The sequence below is a fragment of the Podarcis tiliguerta genome (assembly GCF_965153285.1).
Source record: "Podarcis tiliguerta genome assembly, chromosome: 5".
NCBI classification, from domain to species: domain Eukaryota; kingdom Metazoa; phylum Chordata; class Lepidosauria; order Squamata; family Lacertidae; genus Podarcis; species Podarcis tiliguerta.
The window spans coordinates 54,874,630-54,900,085 of NC_139538.1; the positions used below are offsets into that span (position 1 = coordinate 54,874,630).

The 25,456-nt window shown below is 41.2% G+C and overlaps 1 protein-coding gene and 1 long non-coding RNA gene across 12 annotated transcripts in view; both read right to left on the reverse strand.

Annotated features, from left to right (window-relative positions):
* FAM53B (family with sequence similarity 53 member B) overlaps window positions 1-25,456 on the reverse strand; it is a 117,595-nt gene that overhangs the window by 48,793 nt on the left and 43,346 nt on the right. For all 11 annotated transcript variants that reach the window (XR_014510968.1, XR_014510969.1, XR_014510970.1 and 8 more), the window contains one exon: window positions 13,653-14,431. Coding sequence is in view for 8 of the 11 variants with exons in the window: in XM_083439718.1 (XP_083295844.1) it covers window positions 13,653-14,431 (779 nt within the window). In the remaining 3 variants the exon portion in view is untranslated. The remainder of the gene's footprint in view (window positions 1-13,652; window positions 14,432-25,456) is intronic.
* Window positions 15,293-17,995, reverse strand: LOC310677230. The gene is made up of 2 exons (XR_014511011.1): window positions 17,072-17,995; window positions 15,293-16,822 (listed from the first exon to the last, which is right to left on the reverse strand). It is a non-coding gene; the product is annotated as an uncharacterized lncRNA (long non-coding RNA).

Here is a 25,456-nt window from a genome sequence, read left to right on the forward strand (position 1 = left end):
AGGCAGTCCTGAACAGAGTTAAGGCCATTCTGTTCACTGTGAATGGGATTTCTGGATCCAGTCTTGAGCAGATATACTGCTTGTTGCTACCAGATGGACAAAAGGAGAAGCATAACAGGAGTATCTGAGCTACATGTGCCAGGATGCAGCTTATGCACATTGCAGTTTAAACATCCATATGTTGCTGGACTCCAACTCATCCCTGACTACTGGCTTTTGCTGGCTGGTGAGTGATGGGAATTAGAGAGCAACAAATATGGAGGGCCAAAAGTCCCCGTCCCCCCCAGTTTAGAGAAAGCACACACATTGGCTTAAATGTTATATATGAATGCAGTCATAATTGATAACTTTTCACTCTATACACGACTGAGACTGGCAGACTGATGAATCAGCAGGCATAAATTTATATGCCAGTCCAGTAAATGCACTGCCATGTGAGATTATGAAGTTTGTATTCCTTACTGGCAATTTGTTATACCAACATTAGACATTCTTACATTATTACCTTTCCCTTTGTTCCGTAAGTAACAAAACTTCTAATAAAGAAAATTCTATCATTTGTCACAGGGTTCCCAAACTGTGGTCCACTGATGGTCCACAAGCTTCATTCAGGTGTTCTATAGGGTGTCCGTAAAAAGACAATAAAAATCAGACAGTATTACAATTGCTACAACAGGCAGAAAAATAAGTACCGTATTTTTCGCCCTATAGGACGCACTTTTCCCCCTCCAAAAATGAAGGGGAAATGTGTGTGCATCCTATGGGGCGAATGCAGGCTTTACGCACCGACCCCTCTCGCTCTCCAGGCTTCGCACAGCTCTCCGCAAGGCGCGGGAGCCCGGCGCTGGGCTCCCGCGGCTTGCGGAGAGTTGCCTGCATGCTGAAGCCTGGGCATGCTGAGCTCAGTGCACCCAGCCTTCGCGCAGCTCTCCGCAAGGCTCAGCGCGCCCAGACTTTGCGCAGCTCTCCGCAAGGCGCAGGAGCCCGGCGCTTGCCTGCATGCTGAAGATGTTGGAACCACTGAATTATCATGTTTCTTGCAATGAGTTAAATATGCTCACGCTGTAATGGAACTATGCTTTCCTAGGACTTTTTGGTTTTTTAAATCACATTGCCTTAGGGCTGCTGTGTCGCTCTTCAAAAGGCAGCATTGTTTAACTTTTGGTCAAAGTGGAGCAATTAACACCCACTTTGAATCCGGTCAAATTAAGTTCACATTTCTTTCAAATGTTTGCTCTTAGCTTTGATACTTATTTTCAACTCAAAATCACAGCACCCACACACACAATTTTCTTCCCTCGTGGAAGAAGCGGAGTCATTTCTCATAAGGGGAATGGGATGAAAGAGACAGGGGGTCAAGATTCATTCCTATTATAGTTAAGCATTTGAAATATTGTGCATTAAAACGGGGTAGAAAACAGGGCAATCTTTTCTTATGTTCCTGCCACAAGGAATGTTCAGTCCTTGCTACCTATGGTTCCCATACTTTGTTGGATCTTTCGAATCCTCTTTGTTCAGGACGTACTCTTGATTGTGGAGCCTTTTATTTAACTATGTTCCATATTGATAATAATAATAATAATTGTCCTACATTTGAGATTGTGGAGGTTGAAAGAACTAGGTTCCATGTCTCTGAACCACCACCCTAATTACATTATCAACAGTGGTGCCATTGATGAGGCTCTTGTGCCCAGCATTAAACTGTATGCAGGGCCAAATTGAGATATGCTAAGGGCCTAAACTAAGCTACGTTTAAGAGGCCAAACCAATGAAAATAGAAATAACAAGCATTTATATTTGTATATATACCAGGGGAGGATGCATTTAAAAATTAACAATTGAGCACAAACATAAATCTTGCAATAAGCCTCTCTGCATACAAAATACCTTTAAATACCTTATGACATCTTACTTAGAATATATAAAAAAATATGTATGTATGTATGTATGTATGTATGCATGTATGTAGAAGAAGAGGAGGAGGAGTTTGGATTTGATATCCCACTTTATCACTATCCTAAGGAGTCTCAAAACGGCTAACATTCTCCTTTCCCTTCCTCCCCCACAACAAACACTCTGTGAGGTGAGTGAGGCTGAGAGACTTCAAAGAAGTATGACTGGCCCAAGGTCACCCAGCAGCTGCATGGGGAGGAGCGGAGATGCGAACCCGGTTCACCAGATTATGAGTCTATCGCTCTTAACCACTACAGCACACTGGCTCCCAGTACAGCAACAAAAGAGGTATTACATGCACAGTTTAGCACTTACTAAACAGAAGATAGACTGCAACCCGCACTGTATGTGCTCTGCACATGATATGCAATTTACTTCCATTATTTTCTTTCTTTCTTTCTTTCTTTCTTTCTTTCTTTCTTTCTTTCTTTCTTTTAATTTAGAGGTCCCTCATAATCCGACTCCAGCACTGATTGCATGGTACTAGTCATTAGGTCTGTGCACTGGATTCAGTCAAGGCCCAAGCCAAACTGGATTCCGGAGTCAGTCGAGTTGGCTTGACACAGTTATAAAGAAATTCTACAGGGAAACACAAGCTGTACACACACGCATACTGCATTTGTTGCTTTATGCTTGAAATGCACAGTGGTACCTCAGGTTAATAACTTAATTTGTTCCGGAGGTCTGTTCTTAACCTGAAACTGTTCTTAACCTGAAGCACCACTTTAGCTAATGGAGCCTCCCGCTGCTGCTGCGCTGCTGGAGCACGATCTCTGTTCTCATCCTGAAGCAAAGTTCTTAACCCGAGGTAATATTTCTGGGTTAGCGGGGTCTGTAACCTGAAGTGTATGTAACCTGAAGCGTATGTAACCTGAGGTACCACTGTATTGCTTCTCTCCTTTCATGCTTTTGTCTTACAGCCTAACCCTCTGCATTGCCTGATACATGGAGAGCATTGCCTTGCTCTCCGATCTGACAACTCAGTGTAACAACCTGATTACTCCCTACCCTTTATCTGATATTAACCTGTTTGTTAAGAGAGCTTTGGACATCCCTAGGGCCAGCAGTGACAATGGAGTCTGGGCACCCAGAGCATATTATAGAGATCTGATGCAGGGCCTGAAATTTTTAATGATTCGTCTGAGCGAGCAGCTAACATGGTGGAGACCGCCAAATTAAGTTGCTTTTACATACTGAGCAGCTCTCTTCAAAAGCTCAGCACCACTGTTCACCTTCCTCCTTCCCTCTATCGCTAGAAGAAGTTAATGCAATTCTATTATATTACATTACAATTCTGTCCTCCCGCCTCCCCAATGAGAGAAAAGCATGTCAAGGGCAATACTAGAACAAATTGAGCTTTTGTGCCCCCTTTAAGTGTTGTGGCTTGATTGATGTCAGGGATTAAAATGGTGCTAAAAAACAGGGGGAAGAAGGAGGGGGAGGAAGCTCCATGAGCAGCTGTACCACTGCTGCTGCCCTAACAAAAAGAAACAAACACAAAAACCCCACATACAGTTCCTCAAATGCCAAAGTGAAGTGTTATATATGCTGGAGGCTCTGAATACCTAAACTTGCCTGGGTACAGGGTTTCTCACACACATATTTTTAAACCGAAAGCTTTTCAGTTTTCAAAGGGCATGGCAGCCTCCCTTTTTCTCTCTCTGTAGGGGGCAAGCAGAGGAGGACGTCCCTACAGGCGCTGCAGATACTTGCACCATTCACCCTCAAGCAGCTCCTGACAAAATTCCTTTCAAAAGCAGTGATGGCATTAAAGGCCCGTTATATAATGTTTGGCGCTCACGGGACAGCTTTTCAAAGGGAGCCCTTGCACACATCCATGTCAAAATGGATATGTCTGAATTAGTTATCTACACAGGGACGAGCCTTGGGGTACGAAGGCCTTTTCTCAACAGAGGCTTTCAGGAGAGTTGGCGTCTACCTTGTTGTTTCTGGAGTGAAATGTACAGGCCCCAGGTTTTAACGCCCAAGCAAATCTCGAACACATATGCATGAAACTCTACTATGCATCCGCAAGCCATATCAGTCTTCTGAAGAGAGGAGGAAGAACGGTTGATATATGTATGCACAATAGAGCTAGACTGGTGAATGGAAGAGAGATTCCACAGTGGTGGCATCTGCCATGTGGAGCAGCCTCCCCTCAGAAATTAGGCATGCACCAGCCATATTCGGTTTTCAGCCTACGCTGAAGACTTATTTCTGCACTCAGCTCTTCCCCAATATTGGTCTGGCACATGATATAAGGACTTTGGATACTGGGTGGTATTCAATTACATTTTACTCAAAGTAGACCTATTGGAATGAATGTACCTAACCTAGCTATGTTAATTAATTTTAATGGGTCTACTCTGTGTAACAATTAGTCGAGCACCATCCATTACTTTAGTTTTTTAAAAAATAAATGCTGTATAGCTTTAATTCTTTTATTGGTTGTAGCGGGGTTTTTTAAAGTTGTAAACTGCTTTGGATAGTTGTAAAATAAATGGTATAACAAATGTCTTTAAATAAACAAATATCTTTAAAACTTCCCCAGAAGCTGTTTTGTGCCACACATCATATAAGCATACATGTTTAACATATACTGTGTTCCCCTCCTTGTTCTACTGGTCTTAGGTGTGCTAATTCAGCATGTGTGACCACTGGCGGAGGAAGAGGAGTGTGGGGGGAGCACACCACCCCCGGCAGTGTGATCCCGGTGGGTGCCATCGCGGCTGCCCCCTTCACCCATGCTGGGCACCACACCCCCACAGGCGGCGTGCCACGCTCCCAGGACGCGCACCATCCCCACCCCTGCCTGCTATTCCCCCCCCCCCCAGTGCCAGAGCATGAAGCTCCGCCACTGTGTGTGATACCACAAACCACATGAGAGTTGTGTCAGGTTCTATGCTGATTGCTGCTAATGTAAAAAAAAATGAAAAAATGAAATGAAAGGGTCTAGCAAAATCAGCAGACAGAACAGCCAAAACAATAACTATGACTCAAAGGTCCTGCACCATTAGTATACCTTCCTTGAAACTGCACACATACCCCACACAAACCTCTGCCAAGACCTGCCACTGGGGAGGCACATTATAGATGTAGCCCCAAATTCCTAGCTGGGAGCAGATCCCAGATTCGATTTTGGAAAAGTAACACATAAACCAGTTCCAACAGAAGCTCACTATATTCAGTTAACTTGCTATGAATCACAATCAAAGGGGTGGTTAATTAGTCGTGTTAATTAATAAAAACAACAAAGGCGATTTAAAGATTAATACATTTATTCTTGCTAAATCTGTCTTTGTTTTAAAAAATTTGTTCTTCTGAAGGCCTGGTTCAGGTTTCTACCAAGTACACTGAAACTTCAAATTAGACCTGGTTTTATAGGTCCATTTTGTGACATGATTACCCATTTAATATAGGAGTCATTGCCTGCCCCAGGGAAGCAGATTTGTGGTGGTAAAGTATAAATATTCTGATCACAGGGGTAGCTCAGATTACATCATAGGCATTTCCCATCAGCACTCTATCTAGTCTGGTAATGCTGAATTGGAAAGGATTTACTCGATCAGACATTAAGGCATTAATGATGCAACATGGAGTTAGTTAAGTAGTGACTGCAGCAGCAACACACATTGCAAGAGCAACACATGAGAAAGAGTTCCAATGCTATTTTACCATAATTATGACTCTACATTGCACAGTGCTACTTTTGCCCTAACTTTTGAAGTCTTCTCACAATCAGCAAAATATTTCCATCCCAGGTATTCATGTGCTATGTGCGCATGGATTTACAGAACAACAGGGAAAGGGCTGTAGCATGCTACTAGTATCAGTGCATTCATGAAACCCTTGGACTTGTGGGCTTTTATTTAAAGATGCTGGAAAGGTTTTACAACACCCATTTTGAATTTGTAGTACAACACTGACCTAGACTAGGTAATCTGAATACAAGGACTACATCATTGGAACAATGTACTTTTTTTACCAATTTATCATGGGGGTAAAGGTGGCGTCTTGAAAACATTCCCGAAATAACTTGCTGTCAAAGCTAGGACTCAGTCCTGTGTTTCGAGAATCCCAGGCCGTAAATTCAGTTGGAGGATGAATCCTATATATCACTTGTGGGTATGTGCCTGTTAGTCATCTCAGCATGAAGGCTGCAAACCTAAGCACACTTACTTCTGAGTAAAGATGTGCATTGTGTGTCTACAATTCAGAAAAATAAATGGAAGTGATTAATTTTAGGGGGGGAACAAGGAAGTAAGATAGATGCTGGTGCTGATGGTGGGAATTTTATGCCGGAGAACAGCTTTTCATCTGCCTCTACCACCAAACTTCATTTTCTCTCTTATGAGTCAGCCATTAAAAATTATCTGCAATTAAACTGCTCAAAACTGCAGATACTATCAGCAGAATTACCTTGTTGGCATTTTCAAAGATAAATCCATTATTGTGTTAACATGAGATCAAACCTGCAGAGCTTGCAATGGCCAAGACATTATGAAAAAACAGATCAGGGTAGAGATAACAGCGCTGGCAGCCAGCAGCATGGCAGATTAAAAGGCACAGAAGAGGACAGAAAGATACCTCTGCTCAGTAACTACTTCTGATCTTCCTACTCACTTCAAAACGTATCAGTGTTAAGCGACAAACAAGAAATAAAGAAAAATCTCAGCTCCCTCATCATCAATGGCTAGAACCCAAACCTATTTCAGTAGGGTTAGCCAAGTTACTCAATATGCAGAGAAATCTTGCACATGTGTAACTGCATTTATAGGTTCACTCCGTTTCAGTATCCATGTGGACCCTACTGCAGAACCAGCTTGTGCCCCAGAGATTTCGCTTTGGTGTTGCTAATGCAGCACGAACAACATGGGAGGCACAATTACGAGTCACCAGCCTCTGCAACCACAGCAGGCGCTGTGATTCTCTAGTGGTTTGACTTCGTTCCTGGAAGTACATTCCACTGTCTCTCAAGACAGACGGAGGCCAACAACAGTTTTTAAAATATTATTTTTAATGTTTTTAATAGTTGTTTTTGAACTTTTGACTAATAATTTTATTGTTTTATTCTTTTTCTAAACAACTTTGAGGTTCTTTTACAATAAAGTGGTATATAAATCTTGTGAAATAAATATCATCTGTGTCTTCTGTACACGCAGGTGGTCATGTTTTCAAACTAGTGTGAGAACTAATGTGTGTTCTCTATTCCTCTCACCTGAATTAGAGTTTCAACAGACCTTTCTTTTTTTAAAAAGCGGGGAAAAGGTTTTTCACAATCTTTTGAAAGAGAGTGGAAACTGGTGCATTGATATACAGAGGCTATATAGAGAGAGAAAGAGACGGACAGACAGACAGCTAAATTACTTTACTGCTTCCTATTTTACCAAATTCATTCATAGACAAGTTAAACATATTGAAGGGAGAGGCACAGCCCTGCAACATAAGTAGGTCTGCCCCAAAAGGAGGTGACCTGAGAAAGCACTCTGTAAACACAAGTACACAACAAGCACTTGAGAAGTGCATTTTCGGCACAGATGACATCCATTCTACTTTAGACTGTGGTACAGAGACGACGTCATGCACACAGCATTCCCCAAAAGGCACCTGCATCCAACACTGAATGCACATTATCATACAGTGTGGTCACTCCTTGTGTGTCTCCCGCTTTAAATGCTGGGATCCTTTTTTAAAAAAAAAAAAACCCACCATCAAGAATTTCCTGTAATAATTTGTTTGCTTTATTTTATACAGAGTGCACTTTCTAGTAACCTTGCTGATCCTTACAAACAACAATAGGCTCAGGCTCACAGCAATCCTTTGAGGGGGGGGGGACGCTGAGCAATTTGCCTCTGGCCATTGAGAAAAATCTAAGGAAGACTTGAGAACAAGAGCTCCAGTCTCCTAAATTAGTCCACGGCCTTAGGCAAAATTCTACTTTTCACCAGTAATTGTAAAAGGCTTCATTGTGCCGCTACCAGAATGCTTGTAAAAATCCCAGTTCAATGGTGTGTGATCTTTCATTATGTAAACTTGTTTCTAAAGTCCTTGTGTGATAATGCAGCTCTGAACAGCAGCAGCCATGCTTGTTACTGTCGGGGCACAACATGAAAAATAAAAATTACTATGCTATGGGATGAACTGCTCTATTAAAGGGCAGGATGGATCATGTTTGGGATGAATGCTACAAATAAAGTCACACTGAACTAAACATAAGAACAGACCTTATAGGCTCAAACCGGTAGTCCAAACAGCCTTCATTATTGGAGAGACCAAGGTGCCTGAAGGATATAATAGTAGGGCTAACTCTTTTGAGAAGCTTCCCAAAGTTGAGTGCTTAAGTCAACCATGAGGATGCACTAACCCGACAATTATGATTCCCTACATTTAATAAAGCTTAGCAATTGCATAGAAAATCACACACATTACCTTTTTTTTTTTTTGTTCTCCTTGCACCACCCCTGTATGGTAAGCGTTATTATCATCTCTATGTTGCAGATGGGGGGTGGTTGCCTTGGATGAGACACTGTGGCTTGTCCAAAAGGCTGTCAAGTGAGATTTTAACTGGGGACTTCCTGATTTGTCAGGAAACCACACTGGCTCTCCAATTTGAGCTGAGCTTACAGCAATTGCTACTTTCTGTGGTGATGACTGCACAGTACGGAAAGAATAATGTTGCTGTGAGACACATTAATCAGAAGTCATTTACCTTTAGCGTGTACAGTTGTACCTCGGGTTAAGTACTTAATTCGTTCCGGAGGTCCATTCTTAACCTGAAACTGTTCTTAACCTGAAGCACCACTTTAGCTAATGGGGCCTCCCGCTGCCGCCGCACCACTGGAGCACAATTTCTGTTCTCATCCTGAAGCAAAGTTCTTAACCTGAGGTACTATTCCTGGGTTAGAGGAGTCTGTAACCTGAAGCGTATGTAACCTGAAGCGTATGTAACCCGAGGTACCACTGTATGTGAAAAGGAAAACTGTTTCCTAGTCCCTTCTCTCCAAACTATTCACATCTCAACCATAACACAGTTTTTGGGTTTGTTGTTGTTTGGTTGAGGTTTTTTTTTTTTTTTGTCTTTTAAATCCTAATTGGTTTTTGCCCATCCTTGGATGAAAAATGTCCCCTGGTCCTCCCTAAGGTGGATTTAAGGGAAGGCACTGCATGGAAAAACCATGATCAAAATAGCTTTTAGTACAAATTAGAAGAAGGTGACTAATTCTTCGCATTTCATTAAAAGCAGCTTCATCTAATGAAAAAGCCTGATCATAATTACAATGACTCAGAAATCTGTTTTGCCTGAAAGCCTCCTTGTAGTATTCAATCATGTTGGGCTTCTTAGGACTCTGATCCACCATTTGGGACTAATTTATTTAGTTCCTCCATGCAGATGGTTAGATCACACAAGGACCCACACAAGAGGGGCTGTTCACTTACAAAGATGCAGTAGAAAAGATTTTGTATTGTCTTGCACAGCAGGAACCTTGCTGTACAGAGGAACATATTGTGCTGTTCTTCGTCACTGTCAGATATAGTGCACCATCACTGCTTGGGGGCACATTCAAACGCCAAGTATGTTTAGAGTGTGAAAACAGTACTTATAATATGGCTGTTATATGTACCCAATTGTTAGCATGGGGCTGAGCTCTGTTCTTCCTGCCTGACAATTGCCAGGAAAAATGTGGGAATATCTAAGTATTTTGGATTCAGATCAGCAAAGCACTAAAATTAATAGGGGAAGAAGAAGTAATTTGGGGAATATCTAGATGCCGAAAGCAAGGGCTTTTAGCTTTAAGCACAATACTATAATTACAAGAAAGACTGCAACTTAAAAGTAATTGCACAAATTATCTTCCAAACGGGAGTGTGTTTCTCTTTTCTTCAACATCCCAGGCAGAGGAAGTTAGCTTACATGGGGTACTCAGGCCCAAAGAGGTAGGAGATGCATGGGATGTCTACTGACATTTTTGTTTTTTGCTTCAATGCAGCTGTAGGAGTGGGTTTGATTGGAATGGTGCGGGGAATACTTAACTCTTTCCCTACAGGTTGTTTTTCCAATCAAAATCTCTTCCCTTTCAAGCTGCTTTCTGCCTGCATGGCAGAAGATAGGAGGCCCTTCAAATATTTTCTCTTACAATTTTGATAAGAACAATTGGCCTCTAGGAAAAGGAATACACACAAACAAACACACTGCTCCATTCAAGTTCACAGTCCCCTACAGACAGGATTTCAGTAAACACAGCACGTATCAAGAGGCTGCTCATATACCCCTCCTACATCTTACCTACTTTGTGTAGGGTCCCAGCCTCATATATGGTTTGTATCTAACTGGTGCATGAAAATGTTAAACCATAGAGTAAGCAGTCCTGCCAGGCTTAGCTTATGTTATCACTTCCCACCTTGAAAGGAAATAGATCAGAAAGCCTTTATAATCTCTCTCTCTCTCTCTCTCTCTCTTTCTCCAAGTATGTTCTTCAGTATGTTCAAGGAGCTCTGAGCTGGTCACTCCAGCCACATGGCTTTAACCAGACTTGTTTGTTTCAGCTAAGAATTGAGTCTGAAACTAACGTTTTTTCTACTCCAAAACTTTTACCTTTTGTAACTAAGCAACGTTTTGACTGCCTGTGCATCTTTTCTGACTGCTGTATGGAAAAGAACATGAATCTGAACTTTGAAGAGTTTTGCAAGTAAACCATTTTATGCCTTACCAAACATGTGGTCTATCTCTATGCCAGGGAAGTGGGATAGCTTGGAAAGAGCTTTCAAAAGGGAACATTTTGGGGACTCACTGGACAGGCACATTTTAAAGGTTTTTCCACACTTTTGTTTGCAGCATGTTTTGTGATGTTAATCTCTGCTGAAGTTCTGCCACTTGCCCCAAACTTGGGTTCCAAGATTCCGGCATCTTGGCCCTCATTAAAAGTATGATGTGTGAACTGGCGCACAGCTGCTGAATTATAGTGTGCATATGAAGGTTGGCAAAGCAAAACAGTAAAATTTAATGAAGGTTGATGGGGCAGTGCCTCATGAATGGACCAGCCTCCACTCAGCGAGGGGACTTGAGTCATATTCTACTGAGGCCCAAGTTCAACTAACTTTAGGTGCTTCCATACTGGGAGTGAATACTGCAGATGGGTCAATCAGCTATCATAAACAGGTCACTGGCATGAAACTTTTTTTAAAAATGGATTTTATGTTGAAAGGGCAAATCCATACTAAATTTACCCTTTGGGTTTTGTGTGGTACTGAGCAGTCCATGAGCAGCATTGACCCCACAATAAACACGCATACAAAAGTACCCTTTGTCAGGATCCAACCCATAACCATGGTAATCTACATGGTGGTAAAGGTGACACTAGTTCCGTTTTACTGCTCTCTTGCCATCACTTTTCCTGGTAAACACATAACTTTCTGCCACAAATTTTCCTATCACAATTTTAAGAGGACACATGTTTGCAGAATCATGGACACTTAACTCTATTCCAGAGCTGCTTACAATGCTACAGCAATTATAAGCCTCCAATGTACTGCTTTAATGTATGCCTGATGTACCTGGAGCCCTGCAGATGAAAAACTAAGCCAACCACATAGGTTTGTTTCATTCAGAGGTCCCTTTTACACCTCCTGCTTCCAGCCTCTACCACTTCCTTGGATACCAGCCTGGAGCAAATGAAACAACCTATATATACCTGGGTACAAACATGAATGACTATATAATTTAAACTGTTTCCACAAGTACAAGAAAATGAAAAGGCCTTCAGTGATGCTAGCTGTGTGATTTCAACTTGGGACTCGTAAAAAATAATAAGGTTGTTTTTACTACCTATCCAGTTTATTAGCTAATAAAGCAGCTTAGCATATTAAATTTCACTGACACACATTTTCAAAGGGGGACTTGCAAGCAGTATAATGTAGTATGTTTCCCCCCTGAAATCACCCAGGCATGTTATTTTCTTACCCTTTTTATCTTTCAAACTTCTCTAGAGAAGGAAAAAGCATTCCCATAAACACAAAAGAAAACGAACTTATTCAATCACCCATAGAGTCATAAAAGTATTGCAAAGCATCACGGTCTTATAAAACGAAAATAAACGAGTTTCCACTGTCAAAAGTCATTGTGTTGGATAAGGGGAAATAGAGGACAACCGCAGCTTTCTAATCAGCTGTACCTGCCTGGGAGAGTCACTGTTAACAAAAATAGCTAACAAAAATAGCACATGCAGCACATTTCATCTTGAGCCATATTGACTATGGAAAGGCAGCATACAATTAAAATGGATGATCTGGCACCATTTTTTAAGGAAGTGTCACTGTAATCCAAAGCAATACAAACAATGGGAAAGGATCATATTTTCATGGCGGTGCAACAGCTGTTTTAAGTGCATACAACAATGTTGAGAGTAGTACAGATAGTGAAAAGTGAACGATGGGGGGGGGGGGCTTTTTTTGGCTTGCAGAAATCAATAAAGTAAAAGAGGAATTATGCCAATAAAGCAGAGTTAATGCACTGCTGCTGGAGGGTGGGGGAAGGTATCAGATCTATAAACCCTAGTTTATCTCTGTTCTACACAAGGGTATCTTTATTTTATCAACAAGTGTATGCCTATAAATTACAGACAAAAGGAATGCTGGATCATTAAAAGAAAACCCTTGATTATTAAGTAATAAGATGAAGCTGGTTTGGAGTCCTGTGCTTCGAAGGGTTCTTGTAGCTTAGTTATGTACCACACAATTTTAAAGGCCACTTATCTCACAAATGGATTCCGAAAGTTAAGAATTTATGGAAGCAACATCCTCCCTGATGTGCACTTCAGATCTCTTGTCTGCTCACACTTTGGATTCCTGACTAAAGGGGAAATTTTTGACCTCTGTTTCGCAACTGAAAATGGAACGTAATAAAGAAGTGGAAAATTACAGAAGACTGCTTGAAGTCAATACTCATAGAGAGCAAAGTCCCCAGTTTTGAGAATTCATCCAGAAATAAAACAAACACTAAGTACCGTTGAGGTTTTCCTTGGCTTCCCACAGCATGTGCTTGAAAGCACCTCTTCTGCAATTTCTGATAATAAGTTTGTTTTCATTAAAAACCAAACCATTGCTTGCTGGAACTTATGCTGCCTATCTATAGGAAACACCATTTCATTCAAATAAGGCTAAGCTATCTAAAGCGACTAAGTTATGCAACAGCCGTCAACTTTTTCAGACCCAGAGCTCACTTTTAACCCAAACTTGTATTTGGGGATCTATTACTTAATCCTTTGCCATATAAGTGCATGGTGGTCATGATCCTGTTGTGACCCAACCCGCCCCCCTTGGCTCAGGCCATGATACACCAGTTGAAGACCAGTGAGTTACAGATTATGAATATAAATAAATTTTCAGAAGAAAAACCTTTCATATTAGGGCCTGGAAGGCTAGTGGTTATGATGCTAAATATCAAATCCATTAGAAAAACAATCAGTCTCCTACTAATAAAAGGAAAGGCCAGAAACAATTACCTCTACTCCAAGCAAGCAAAACAAAACACACAATTGAACCAGGTTTTTTTTGGGGGGGGGGTGGAATTCAACCAGCTTTCCGCTTTTGTTAATTACACAGTATTACCACATCAGTGTGTTGCACACTGTCTATAATGTAAATACATACTTTATGTGTTTTGTAAATGTTTGGCCTAAGCATACGATATAATTAACTCTTACCTGGGTCATCTTGGCAAGATCCAGTGAAGGTCTTTGTTCCTTTACTTCTTCAGGCCGCCGTCGTTTAATTCCAACTTTCTTGTCGTTAAGGACACATGGCTGGGACCGGCTTCGAGAAAGCCCATTGGAGCGCCTTGTCAGCTCTGGGGTTGAGGCAGGTGTGCTGCTGGCTGAGGGCAGGCAATATTCCGAAAAAGAAATCTGATCATGGGAGCAGGAGAGAGACCGCTGGATGTCAACCCTGCCACCTTCTACAGAGCCGTGGTCGCTGCCCCAGATATCACTCGCCTGCCCGTAAGTGGCTGACCTTCTCATTCCTTGGCATGGCTGACATCCTAATCTGTTGCTAAATGCAGACTGGTCGTAGGATGAGGAAAGAGTGTTTGACCTGGAAGGAAGGCTAAAGCTTGAACTTCTCTGCATGGTGGTGAATCCATTGGAATAGCGCTGGACACTTCCGCCACTGTAACACCGTCTCTTTTCTACAGGAGTCCAGACCTTTGATCCTATAGGCCTCCATGAAGCCCTACAGCTAGACATCTCATCAGAAAAAGAGAGCGACCTACACTGGCGTTTGCTGGGAGGTGCTGAGGGATTGCCATTGCGGTCACTGAGGCTGAGGTCTTTGATCAAGTTGGTCACTGCGCATGTGCTAGCTGCCTCTCTCTGCCATATGGCGTTTTCTTCGCTTTTGTCAGGCAGGCAGTCCCAAATGCTGGTGCTTGGCTGATCGATCTGAAGGGGACATTTCCTACTGAGATCTCTCCATCTGTCATTTTCTAATTTGGAAATGATAAAATGATATACATTCATTAGTACCAATTAGCAATATGGTTCACCTGCCATATATTTTTTTAAAAAACAAAAACAATATACCTCATGGGACGCTTCGCTATAAACTAGTTAATTGTTAGAATTTGGCTTGACAAGTACTAATTGATTAAGGATGGAAGGACAAACAAGCTAGTTATCTAAGGAACAGCAGCAGCAGAAAATATTGAAAAACAAGCAGCAGTGTGTTTTTTAAAAAAACTTAAACATAAAGGTTTAATGTGAATGCAAGAGTTTAAGGAGGGTCAAAAATCAAGACAGGCACAGTATTAAACATTGAAGTTGCTCAGCCTATATAAATTGATGTCAGATCTTTGTTCTGTCATGAACAGTAGCAGTACAGACATAATGTTCTCCATGGCTAAGAATGCCATCTTTTCATTAAGATCCACTTTCATCCAGGCACAGCTGCTGCTCTTTGAGCAGGTCTGCAGCAGTTTGAAGATCTAGGCTGGCCGCTGAGTTATCTAGCAGCGTTTTGGTGCTGCATTTTGTTCTATTTCCTCATAGGAAACAAACACAATTATATTTTGTTTCCATGCAAACATGAATAAAAGGACAAGCAGTTAAGTCATTCTGAATACACACTGGACTCAATGGCAACAATGAGGAAGAACTGAGTTGTTTTTTTAAACTGAAAGGGCACTGCAAGTCCAAAACACTTAGGTCGGAGATCAACATATGCTAGTTATTAGGTGTGTGTATGGATAAACTTATTTGCAAGGAAGGAAGCAAGCAAGACCATCTATCACAAAGATAGTCGTAATTTTATAACTTGGATTTGTAAACAGAAACATGTATTGAATACGTAACAATCGCTGTAAAAGTTTAATGTGATTATGCCCAAAATGATGAAGACAAGTAAGGCTAAATCTGGAAAAACAAACAGGCTATTCATCATAATACGCTGCTAGGGTAATACAGCTCCACCAACAATGACTAAAATAATAAAATGGTTCCAGTAATAATTATTATATTTAAAGTCAAAAGTTTCATATTTAAGACGCCACACAGATGGATGTCATGAACTGCATGCCCACCCCTTGTTGTCTTCTTCAACCAGCATTTACAGATGGATGCCCGCGCTACCCATCCATCAAAATGCTGAGATCTGTTTTTGGATGTAGCTACCAGTTCTGTTTCCCCCCTCACTTTAATGATCACAATGCAAAGCAAGAAATACACATTTAGCAATTACAGCTATGTTTAGATGTCACTTATTTTCCCACCATATTCACTGCAGCCAACAGAGCATTCTCAGGTCAGGTCACCAGACAAAGGAAACAGAAATAGAAGCTAATTTTACTGGCACGCTGCCATGACCCTCAGGGTTCAGACATCACGTTTTACAATACAAAAAGCTTTGGTGAGTCCATACAAAAGGATACAGGATACCTGTCTCTTTCAACTTTATTTTTGCATGAGCAACTATAAATCTTTTAAAAGAGGCAAATCAAGCAGCCCTCGGTTTTTTTACTCCTTTCCCCCTCTGCAAAGTTACCTGTTGACCACTCTACCATATGAATTCTGTTTAACTTCCCCATCATCCCCAGCCAGCTTTGGGTTCCAGAGACCCAAGGCTGGGGAAGGCTGGAGTAAAGCAAAGCAGCCGAGAGACCATATTGCTAAATCCACACACTTAGAGACTATATCTGACAAAAGGGCATGAGGCAACTTGGTCCTAAAATATAAAGGAAGCACAATGCAGATCTTTCAGGATCTAGCAGAAGAAAAACTGCAAAAGAACCATGTTTAGCCTTATTACAGTTGTGCTAAACTGTTGTATGTGGAGGTTCCTCTCCTAACTTCTGGTCCCCCGACATAGGATGGTCTGGCAAACAACCAATCTGACTTGGAGGTTTCTAAGCAGAGATTAGCATACCTGTTATGTATGACCTAGTAGAGATTCTTGCATTGCAGGGGGTGGACTAGATTATGCTCAGGGGTACCTTCCAACTCTACAATTCTATTATTTGATATTAAAAATATTAAATAAATAAATATGAATATTTTGAATATCTGGAGGCACTGACAGGTGTATGAGTATGTGCTTTACGTTTCACACAAACAATTTCTGGTGGCAATTTTGACTAAGACAGAGGTGATTAGGGTAAACAGTCAGTGGGTATAGGATTGTGCTGTCAGCTCCATCACTAGATCCTCTTTCCATAGAATAAAAAAAAAACAAGGATGGGCCGATGGGCTTAGCGGAAGACGCCTAAGTGTCTTTTGAACCAGGTACATGCTTCGGTTTGTAAGCCTCAGCAACCTCTCCCTTTTTGGAGGTAGAAATCCTCTTCTCCCGTTAAACGAAAAGATATTTGACATAAACATATTGCCTTTACTGTTATGTATTGAAGTCCTCACCCTGGCCACCAGGAGTATTGTGTATGTAGTTTTCACTCAGGTCCACGTCAGTTATTTTAGGTGGGAAACCCTGGGTTGTTGTTGCTACAATGTTGACAGCCGGCTGCCTATAAAAGCAGGCCGGCTGAGCTGTTTGCTGTTCAGTTCTGTTCCAGCTTACAAATAAAGAGCTGCTTTGGAGAAATCGCTGTGTCGTCTGCTACGTCTACCCACTATTCAACATTTACTATTATGCACCGGATTCAAAGCAACTTGTGAAGAGAAGACTACATACTCATACAGTGACCCTTGCTCTGTAACTTCTGACTTCTCTTTTATCCATTGATCCAGTTATGGCAAAGAGAAAACAGAACAATTATTAGAATAGGGGGGGGGGGGTTCTCTGAACAACGTATGAATATATGGTTTCCTCCCCACCCCCAGTAAGTGTTTCAGGTGAGTGGCAAAAAGACACTGAAACAGTAACTACATAATAATTCACCATAGGCAGCTTATTCATTTCAGCATCTCACCTGCATCTGCTGTGGTTGACAGCTATTAAGGCTTGCCAACTTAAATGCGCCTGACACTAGCTTTGTTAAATAACAAGCCACGAAAAAGCGGTGGAGAACAACGGGTTCTCTGAGAGTGATGCTTCTTCTTTCTCTCTCTCAAGAGACAAAGGAAATCAAAAGATTGGAACTGAAACTGCTTATGCATGAAATATGGTTTAACCATATTTGAAAGCCCACTTAACATCCTATTCAGCACAAGCCATAAATAAAAACTGAAATCATTTCACTTTGAGAATGTTTCTGTTTTTAGAAACCAGTGTTGCTGGTTCTTACGGTCAAACCCAAGTCAATTTAATTGTCCACTGAATGCAGCTCAAACAATTTGGATAAATGAAAGGGCTATTTCAGCGGGGGAATATGTACATGGTGGATTCAGAGCCTGGGGTGATGGATATTTTAATAAGGTGATTCTAACTATAAGTGTGTTTGTGTGTGCAAGCCAGCACACATACACTGTGGATATTTATTAGGAGAGTAGCCTGTGAAGCAATAGATAGTGACAATATAAGTGCCAAGAAAAAGAGATTACTCTTATCAGCAAACAATGTGAAAGTCCTCATCATTCTTGCTGCCCTCCATTTGTAATCTAGGATGAGGGCAGGGAACAAACCCTATGAGGGAACCACTGTCTCCCAAGGTCTCCATTTTACCATTTAGAGGTTTTTCACTCAAAATCTTAATACAACCCCTCCTCATTCAATCTCCATATGCTCCTCCCAGCTGTCTTTGCCAATGTTCTTGACTGCCACTATCCTTTACATCAGACACAATTTTCCTGTGTACAGTGTTGGCTGGTACTTGCTGTTGCTATTTAGATGCTTCCTTATGATGTCCAAAATTGACTTGTTTTCTTGCTTTAAAGGGATTATCTGCCTTATTACACTGCCATGCTGACATAATTACTGCAGCGGTGATGCAGCCAGAAGCTTACACAGAGGAACTCTATTAGGATGGCCTGGTGTTCTGCTTTACAGAAGACTGTCCTCTCTTTAAAATGCTGTCTGTTCCATGCACAGTCAAAGGCTTTAGAACCATAAGAAGGGAAGGCCGAGGCCCTGAAGTTGCCCATTGACTCTTTGCAGCTGGACACAGACAGATCACCTGGTCATAGTCTTCCCCACTATGGGGAGATGTGTTCTACTCTTATTTTTCATTTTCATTTTATCAATTTTCTTTGCAAAACAAAACAAAAAAGTAAAGATGCAGCATAAACTAATAAACGAGCATACAAACTCTCAAGCAGGCAAAAATAAATAAGCAAATAAAGTATTATATGTAAAGACCAATAGTTACTTTTTAAACTTGTTTCCAACAGTACATATGGTTGCATATTATCTTGACCCTTGTTGCACCAGTACATCCATTCTTCAGTAAATAAATTATCCTTTTGCCTGTGTTCTCTTAAATTCAGTGGTTGGTTTAACCATTATAGTATTCATTTATAAGCTTTTATCTAGACATACAAATTAGAATATGCAATTCTATGCAAACCAATGTTGTCTTTCATCTTAATTTTTGTTGATGTATATTCTCTTTGGGGACAATATGCAAGTGGCTACTCTAGACAGCTTGGTCACACACCATTGACCCCACTGAGCACACGTCCATGACTTGCTAGCTGCCCTGGCACGTCTAGTGGGCAACTGCTGCCACTGGTATCAGTTTAGCCTTTCGGCCTATACATTTTCAGTCTCTATTGGCAAGAAAGCAACAATAACCCGAGCCGTTCACCTTAGAGGTCATCAGTGTTGTGGTTCTATAGTCTATTCAGGGAAAGCCAGTGGCTCACAGGCTAAGGATGTTTTTCTTACAAAACAAAATCAGGTGACGCGATGCAATAGACTATTCACCCAGCCATAGCTGCACATGATAAAAACGGCAATATAAAAATGTCACTAGTGTCCTCAAAATTGTTTCAGGGAAAATATCAGAATATTGTACTTTCATCACATGTGTGCTTTAGCAAGAACATTACACCACAGGAAAACTGAGAAGGAATGCCACCTTTGGGGATTCTAATTTGGTCTTTCTATGAGAAACAAAGTTCATGTGCCTTTGAAGACATCTGGAAGGAAAATATAAGATAGAGAACCAAGAACTGGCAGGCCTTGGTTGGAATTAATGGCTAAATAGAGCAGAATACAGAGCTGATCACTAGCTGATGACCTAGTTTTATGAATTAGACCACTACTGCAAGAAAACTGGAACACTTCTAACAATGATTCAGCTAAAGCAGACACTGGCTAGTGTGAACTTTGTAAACTCTGGTGTAGCTAAACAATACTGGTGTCACCATTGCAAACAAAATGTTCTTGCTTTTTTGAGCACTTGTGCTGCTAACCCAAGTGTACTTTCTTTTTTTATTACTGTACTGCAATGTGCCTTAAATCAGGAAGTGACAGCACTCACTAATACAATATGAAGTTAGAAAAGTGGAATTATAAAATTCCACTTTTATATTTGAATTATATTTGAAGATATATAAATAATGTCCTATGTACACATAAATGTTTCTTTTATTTCATTGAACTAAACTAAAAAAATAAAAAAGATGTTCACTTGATAAACTGATGTCTCGCAGCAGCCGATTTTCTAATAGAGAGATAACTGGGATTATCCATACTTTATTTGTACAGAACTACTGCTGATTACAATACTGCAATTATTTCTCTTCTTTATTTTTTCCAGGCCTGAGTTTCATAGACTGTGAACTCTCTGGAGATTTTGAAGCATCCATTTTCAGTTACCAGAGCTTTCACCTGGGTGATTGCAGTTGGCAAGCAAAATGGAGCCACCGAAAATAAAGAGTTAACAGGGACCTAAGGAAACCAGAGGTTGTGCTGGTTGTGCGAGTCTATCAGTCAAGTCTTCAGAGGAAAAGGAAAGATGGATCTGGCCTGCACAAACTCCTCTAACAGGTTCTAGTAAAGGTGAGGATCGTGGGAATAAGTACCACGAGATTTAAAATCTCACAGTCTTGCACTATACAAGGATGTTTCAGGAAGGGAGAAAGGGGATTGGGAGTGGGGGGAGAGACACATTTTCTCCTTCCCAGTTTCCAAAGCTACTCCACCACTTGGAAATAAAGGACTCAAGTTTCACGCTCTCTCTCTCAGCAGACCTCACTTCCCAAATCTGCTCCAGGGGTTGATAGACTCTTCCCCCCAAAATGCTGGGGGGCAGGGAGGAAATCCTATTTTATCATATGCGAGTACAGCAGCCCTTTTGGGCTCCATGATCTCATGTGGGTTACATGGCTCACGTGGGAGCATGAGCAGGAAGACGAGCATCCCGGTTTTGCGACTCAAGATGTTGGAAGGTATGGAACAGTATGGAAGGGTGTTTTGAAAAAAGGAAAGTGTCGTGCATAGGATCAGACTTCATATATAAAGCTAGGGCAATGGCTTAGGGGGCGGGCCTTAATATTCTTGCTCGCTATTCCTTAGCTGGCACAAGGCCTACTGAAGTAAATGCAGCTTTCCCCTGCAGAAAAGTTTGGGAGTTGGAGCCAGCCAAACCTATGAGCTGAATTGGCTGATATTCCATTAGTAACAACTGCAGGTAGAGGTTGTTTTCCACTTGTGGTTGTGAATTTTAATTTTCCATTGTGACTAAAGAGCTATTTCAGAAGCTGGTTATGAAGGAGATGCACTATGCTGCTTCCTCAATAGGTGTTATGTTGATTTTGTTCTACAACGGGTGGGGGACCTGTAACCCTTCATATATTGTTGGACTCTGATTCTCATCAGCTTCAACCAGTATGGCCAGTGGTCAGGCATGATGGGTGCTACAGTCCTGCACTCACTGGAGGGGCTCAGACATAAAAACAAACATTATCAATGCCAGCTATACTTGAAAATAATTACATTTAAATTATAACAAATACTGTTAGAGCATAATAAAAACATAAGTTGTCAAATAAATAGGGCAAATGGGGGAAATAGGTCTATGATCTTTTTCTGTGACATAAAATATATAAAACAACATACTGCAGCTTTGTGATATTTTGAAGTCTGGGTGGGGTTTGGGCATACAAATGGTTTGGATCACACAGTGCAGAGTTTTCTTTGCCAATATTTTATCATGATCTCTTGCACCTGCATTTAATTTACTTCCTTGTGTACTATTTGCCTAGTACGCCAAGAGTGTTAGGAAACCAGCAGTTTGTACTTTCCATTGCACACTCCATTTATGAAATATGTGGCTTCTCATTGTAGAATGAGTTTAATGGCAGTAATTAGCTGGCAGTGATGACACAGAAACCACTCGTGCTTTCCTGCTGCACCCAACACATACACACAAAGATTTTCAAAGATAAAGCATCTAGGTTGGGGGGGGGGGAATGAAATGACAGCACAAAGTGTGCCTCATCAGAATAAAACATCACAGCAAGGTCTGTGTCTTACACACATGCATACTGGACCCAACATTTTGCTCCAAGATGAACAGGTTAATATTTTCTCCAAAGCCTTCTTTGTTTCTTAATCTTAAAAGCTAAAAAAGCCTTTCCCCAAAATTAAAAGTTTTTTTTTCCCTTAAGGAAATTAGTCCATGCATTCCTCTCCTCCCAACAATCCACTTATTTGTTTTAGATGGTATGGCATTGCTTCATCTAAAAGTGAACTCGGTGCCACTGTGCTGAAGAAATGGAGCCAAAACAATAGGGAGGAACCAGCCTATTCAGGTGAAGCCTGAGGTTTAGAAGCATCTGTGTACGCGCGCACACAGATACACAATCAAAAACATACTGAAACATGCTGCAATATTTTGTTGCAGGTCTCACTGGTATTTTCTGTTTTAAATTCTAGAGCCTATGGGATAGGACGGGTGGCAAGCCTTCCCTCTGCTCTTTCCCTCTAATACTCCTAATAAATACAAAATAAATAAACAGAACACTGCTGAGATCAGAATGAATTAGCAACATCACTGTGTGCCTGAAATCCTTTTGCACAAAGTTCCCATAAAAGCAAGATGGTTTGAGTCTTCTTCCCACTCTGTCTCTTGCTCCAACACACACGTGATCTTTAGAAATACAGGTGCTAAACCTTCCTTCACTGATGTAAAACTGAAAAAAAGTATATGGTTAAATTGGCCTAGACCCACCAGTCATGCCACTTGGTAAATGTGGAATACGCTTGGTTGCCAAGTTGTCCTTGGTAACACAAAAGGTACCGAAGTTATTTTTCCATGTTCCCTAAGAAACTGAGAGTCCAAAATCATTCTGGACAGAGGTGACATTTCCTGCAATTCTTTGCGGCAATGTTTTCCAAACATGCCCCAGCATGGCCAGATCACGTCCTGGAAAACATTTGCTTTGAATTGACGCTTCATGGCATTATTTAGCTGATTTTGGAATGATAGGAAAATGCCCTTTTCTATGTCCAAAATGAGTGTGCAACTTCACTATGCATACCTGGGACAAAGAAAGTGCCTTCAAGTGCATTTCGTGTGTGTTTGTGTGTGAAAAAAGACAACAGGCCTAAGAAAGATCAAGGCCAGAAACTGGCACCTCTGCCCGATAAGGAATCACTCATCTGAAAATCTGCTTTGCTCATCAGACCTCCGCAGCTATTCCCTGAGGAGACTGGATAACCTGTACTTGGCACCACTTGAACAAACATCAAGATTAAGAAAGGGCTGAGGAGAGACTAGAGACGGCAGAGTCAGGGTGTGGCTACTCCCACACACATACACGTCTGCTTCTGTAAAAAAAACAGGCAAGCATCCCCCATTCAGTCCTGCAGATGACACATTAAGATTTCACATCAGAGCTAGCTTACCAGCCAATGCAAAATGCAAGGGTCCCCTATCACACAGAATATTCAGGGAGAGTGGTACTGTTAATGCAAAATGGGTTAGGGGGTTAACTACTTCCTATAGATTAATTAGCCAAAAGAGCAAAGTGTAGTCAACAGGAATGGAATAAGAGCTTCACTCAAATTTTTTCCTGTTATACGTACGTAGCAATTAGTCATTTAGACAATCTGTTTTATGCGGACACTTGGCAACAGGAAGAGGTGAGGCATACAAGTCTGGAAACAACGTTGACAGATTGAAGAGCTTGAAATCCTGATTCGGGAGCCTCAGAGTTCCCTTTTGTTTCTTCAGAACTCTTATAGGGTTTTATGTAAGGTGTGGACTCCTAACTGTAGCCTCCATCTCACACTTAAGTTTCCTAAGAGCACCACAGCCCACTTCACCTCAGAAAGGTTGCCTCAGAGACGACCACAATGGTCACATTTAACAGGAATTCCCCTACACCTAAGCTGGTGTGAGGACGTGGAACATTTATCACCAAGCCCCACTGTTCTCTTGCAAACAAACCAGCAAACATTTATGCCCCACTTCCCCACAGCAATGCCAGAAGAGAGAAGAAGCTCACAACCCACTTAGGCATAACAGGAAGGAAGCCCCTTCCCTCACCATCTGTTGCTGGTGTTATAGATCACAGGAGGCACACCTGTGGCCCTTGGTACGTTGCTGCCCTATTTAGTTATATTTTATTTAACCAATGTCCAATTACAATAAATGAAAGTTTGACAAAAGACCTCCGAGCTGCTTACAATGGACAGCATAAAATATTCATTTAAAATGCCACTAAGAAACAAGCGTTCAAAACTAGCTGCATAGATATAGATATAGATATAGATATAGATATAGATGATATAGATATAGATATAGATGATTATATATATATATATATATATATATACACACAGGCTTGCTGAAAGAAAAAAAACAGATTAGCAGGAGGCAAAAACAAGACAGTGGAGGCACCTGCCTAATATCAGTGGGAAGGAACTTCTGAAATACAGGTGCTGCCACACTAAAGGACCGATTTCTTGCAAGTGCAGAACACACATTATGTGGAACTTGAAGAAGTGCCACTTCCACAGATCCAAATGGTCAAATGGGTGCATATGGGCTGAGGCAATCCTTCACGTAAACTGTCCCAAAGTGGTTCAGGGCTTTATACAGCAATAGTAACACCCTGAGTTCGGCCCAGACTACAACTCCCACCATCCCCAACTATTGGGCCATGCTGTCTGTGACTGATGGGAGTTGGAGCTCCATCTTATACTGCAGAGGCACATCTGAAAGGCCGCAGATCCCCCAGAGGCTGGTGCGGCAGGTGGTGCAAATGATATAGTAGAGCCCGCCACCCCTGGTTGGAGCAAAACCAGCAGTACAACAAAAGACACGGATTCCTCTCCAGCATTCCAGCACACTATCCATCTCCCATTGCTACTTTTGTACTCAGCACCTCCCAAGTGGAAAATTAGATGATCCATTTTGGAAGGAAGAGTGCAGCAAAATGTCCTTATTCCTAACTATCTATTAAGATAGCTCCAGCCCAAGTCACGTAGCTCTCGTAACAAATGATGCTATTTATATTTTAAAACAATGATGCCAAAATCAAATCAGTGTAGATTTCCTTTTATTATATTTCTGAATTTTGCATCCAGCATTATTTTTCATCTCTCTTTCTCTCTCTCTTTTATAAAGCTTTTAAAAATCAGTACAACACAAAAAGTTCCTTTTCACAAAGGCAAAAAAGGGGGAGGAAATAATGCCAGCAAAATTATGTGTGTGCCTTAATACAGTCTCGTTAAAGGTAGTTCAAATAGCTTTAAGTAGTAAGCAAATATTTTGCCCAGTCACTGATGTTTATTGAATCATGCCCACCAAACCTGAGGCAAAGTTGTTGAAGTGAAATTCTCAATGACTAATTCCAAATTAAATAGGGTTTTCAATTAACAAAAAGGTTGGGAGCAACCATTTTTACCTTGAGCTCTTGCTTAAGAAAATGCTAAACTACTGTGCTTGCTGGCTGCATTAAAAAAAAAAGAGTTGGAAGGGGATTTTCAGTCCCACTGCTCGATGCAGGAAGTACAGAGAATCCCCAAGATATGGTTGTCTGCCTTCTGCTTGAAGACCACAGCAAGGGACAGAACACCAACTCTAGGAAATTGGTTCCATTGCTGAACTGCTCTTACTGCTTCGTTTAATAAAGAAGGAGCCAAGAAAGATCAAATGCTTATATTTCCATAT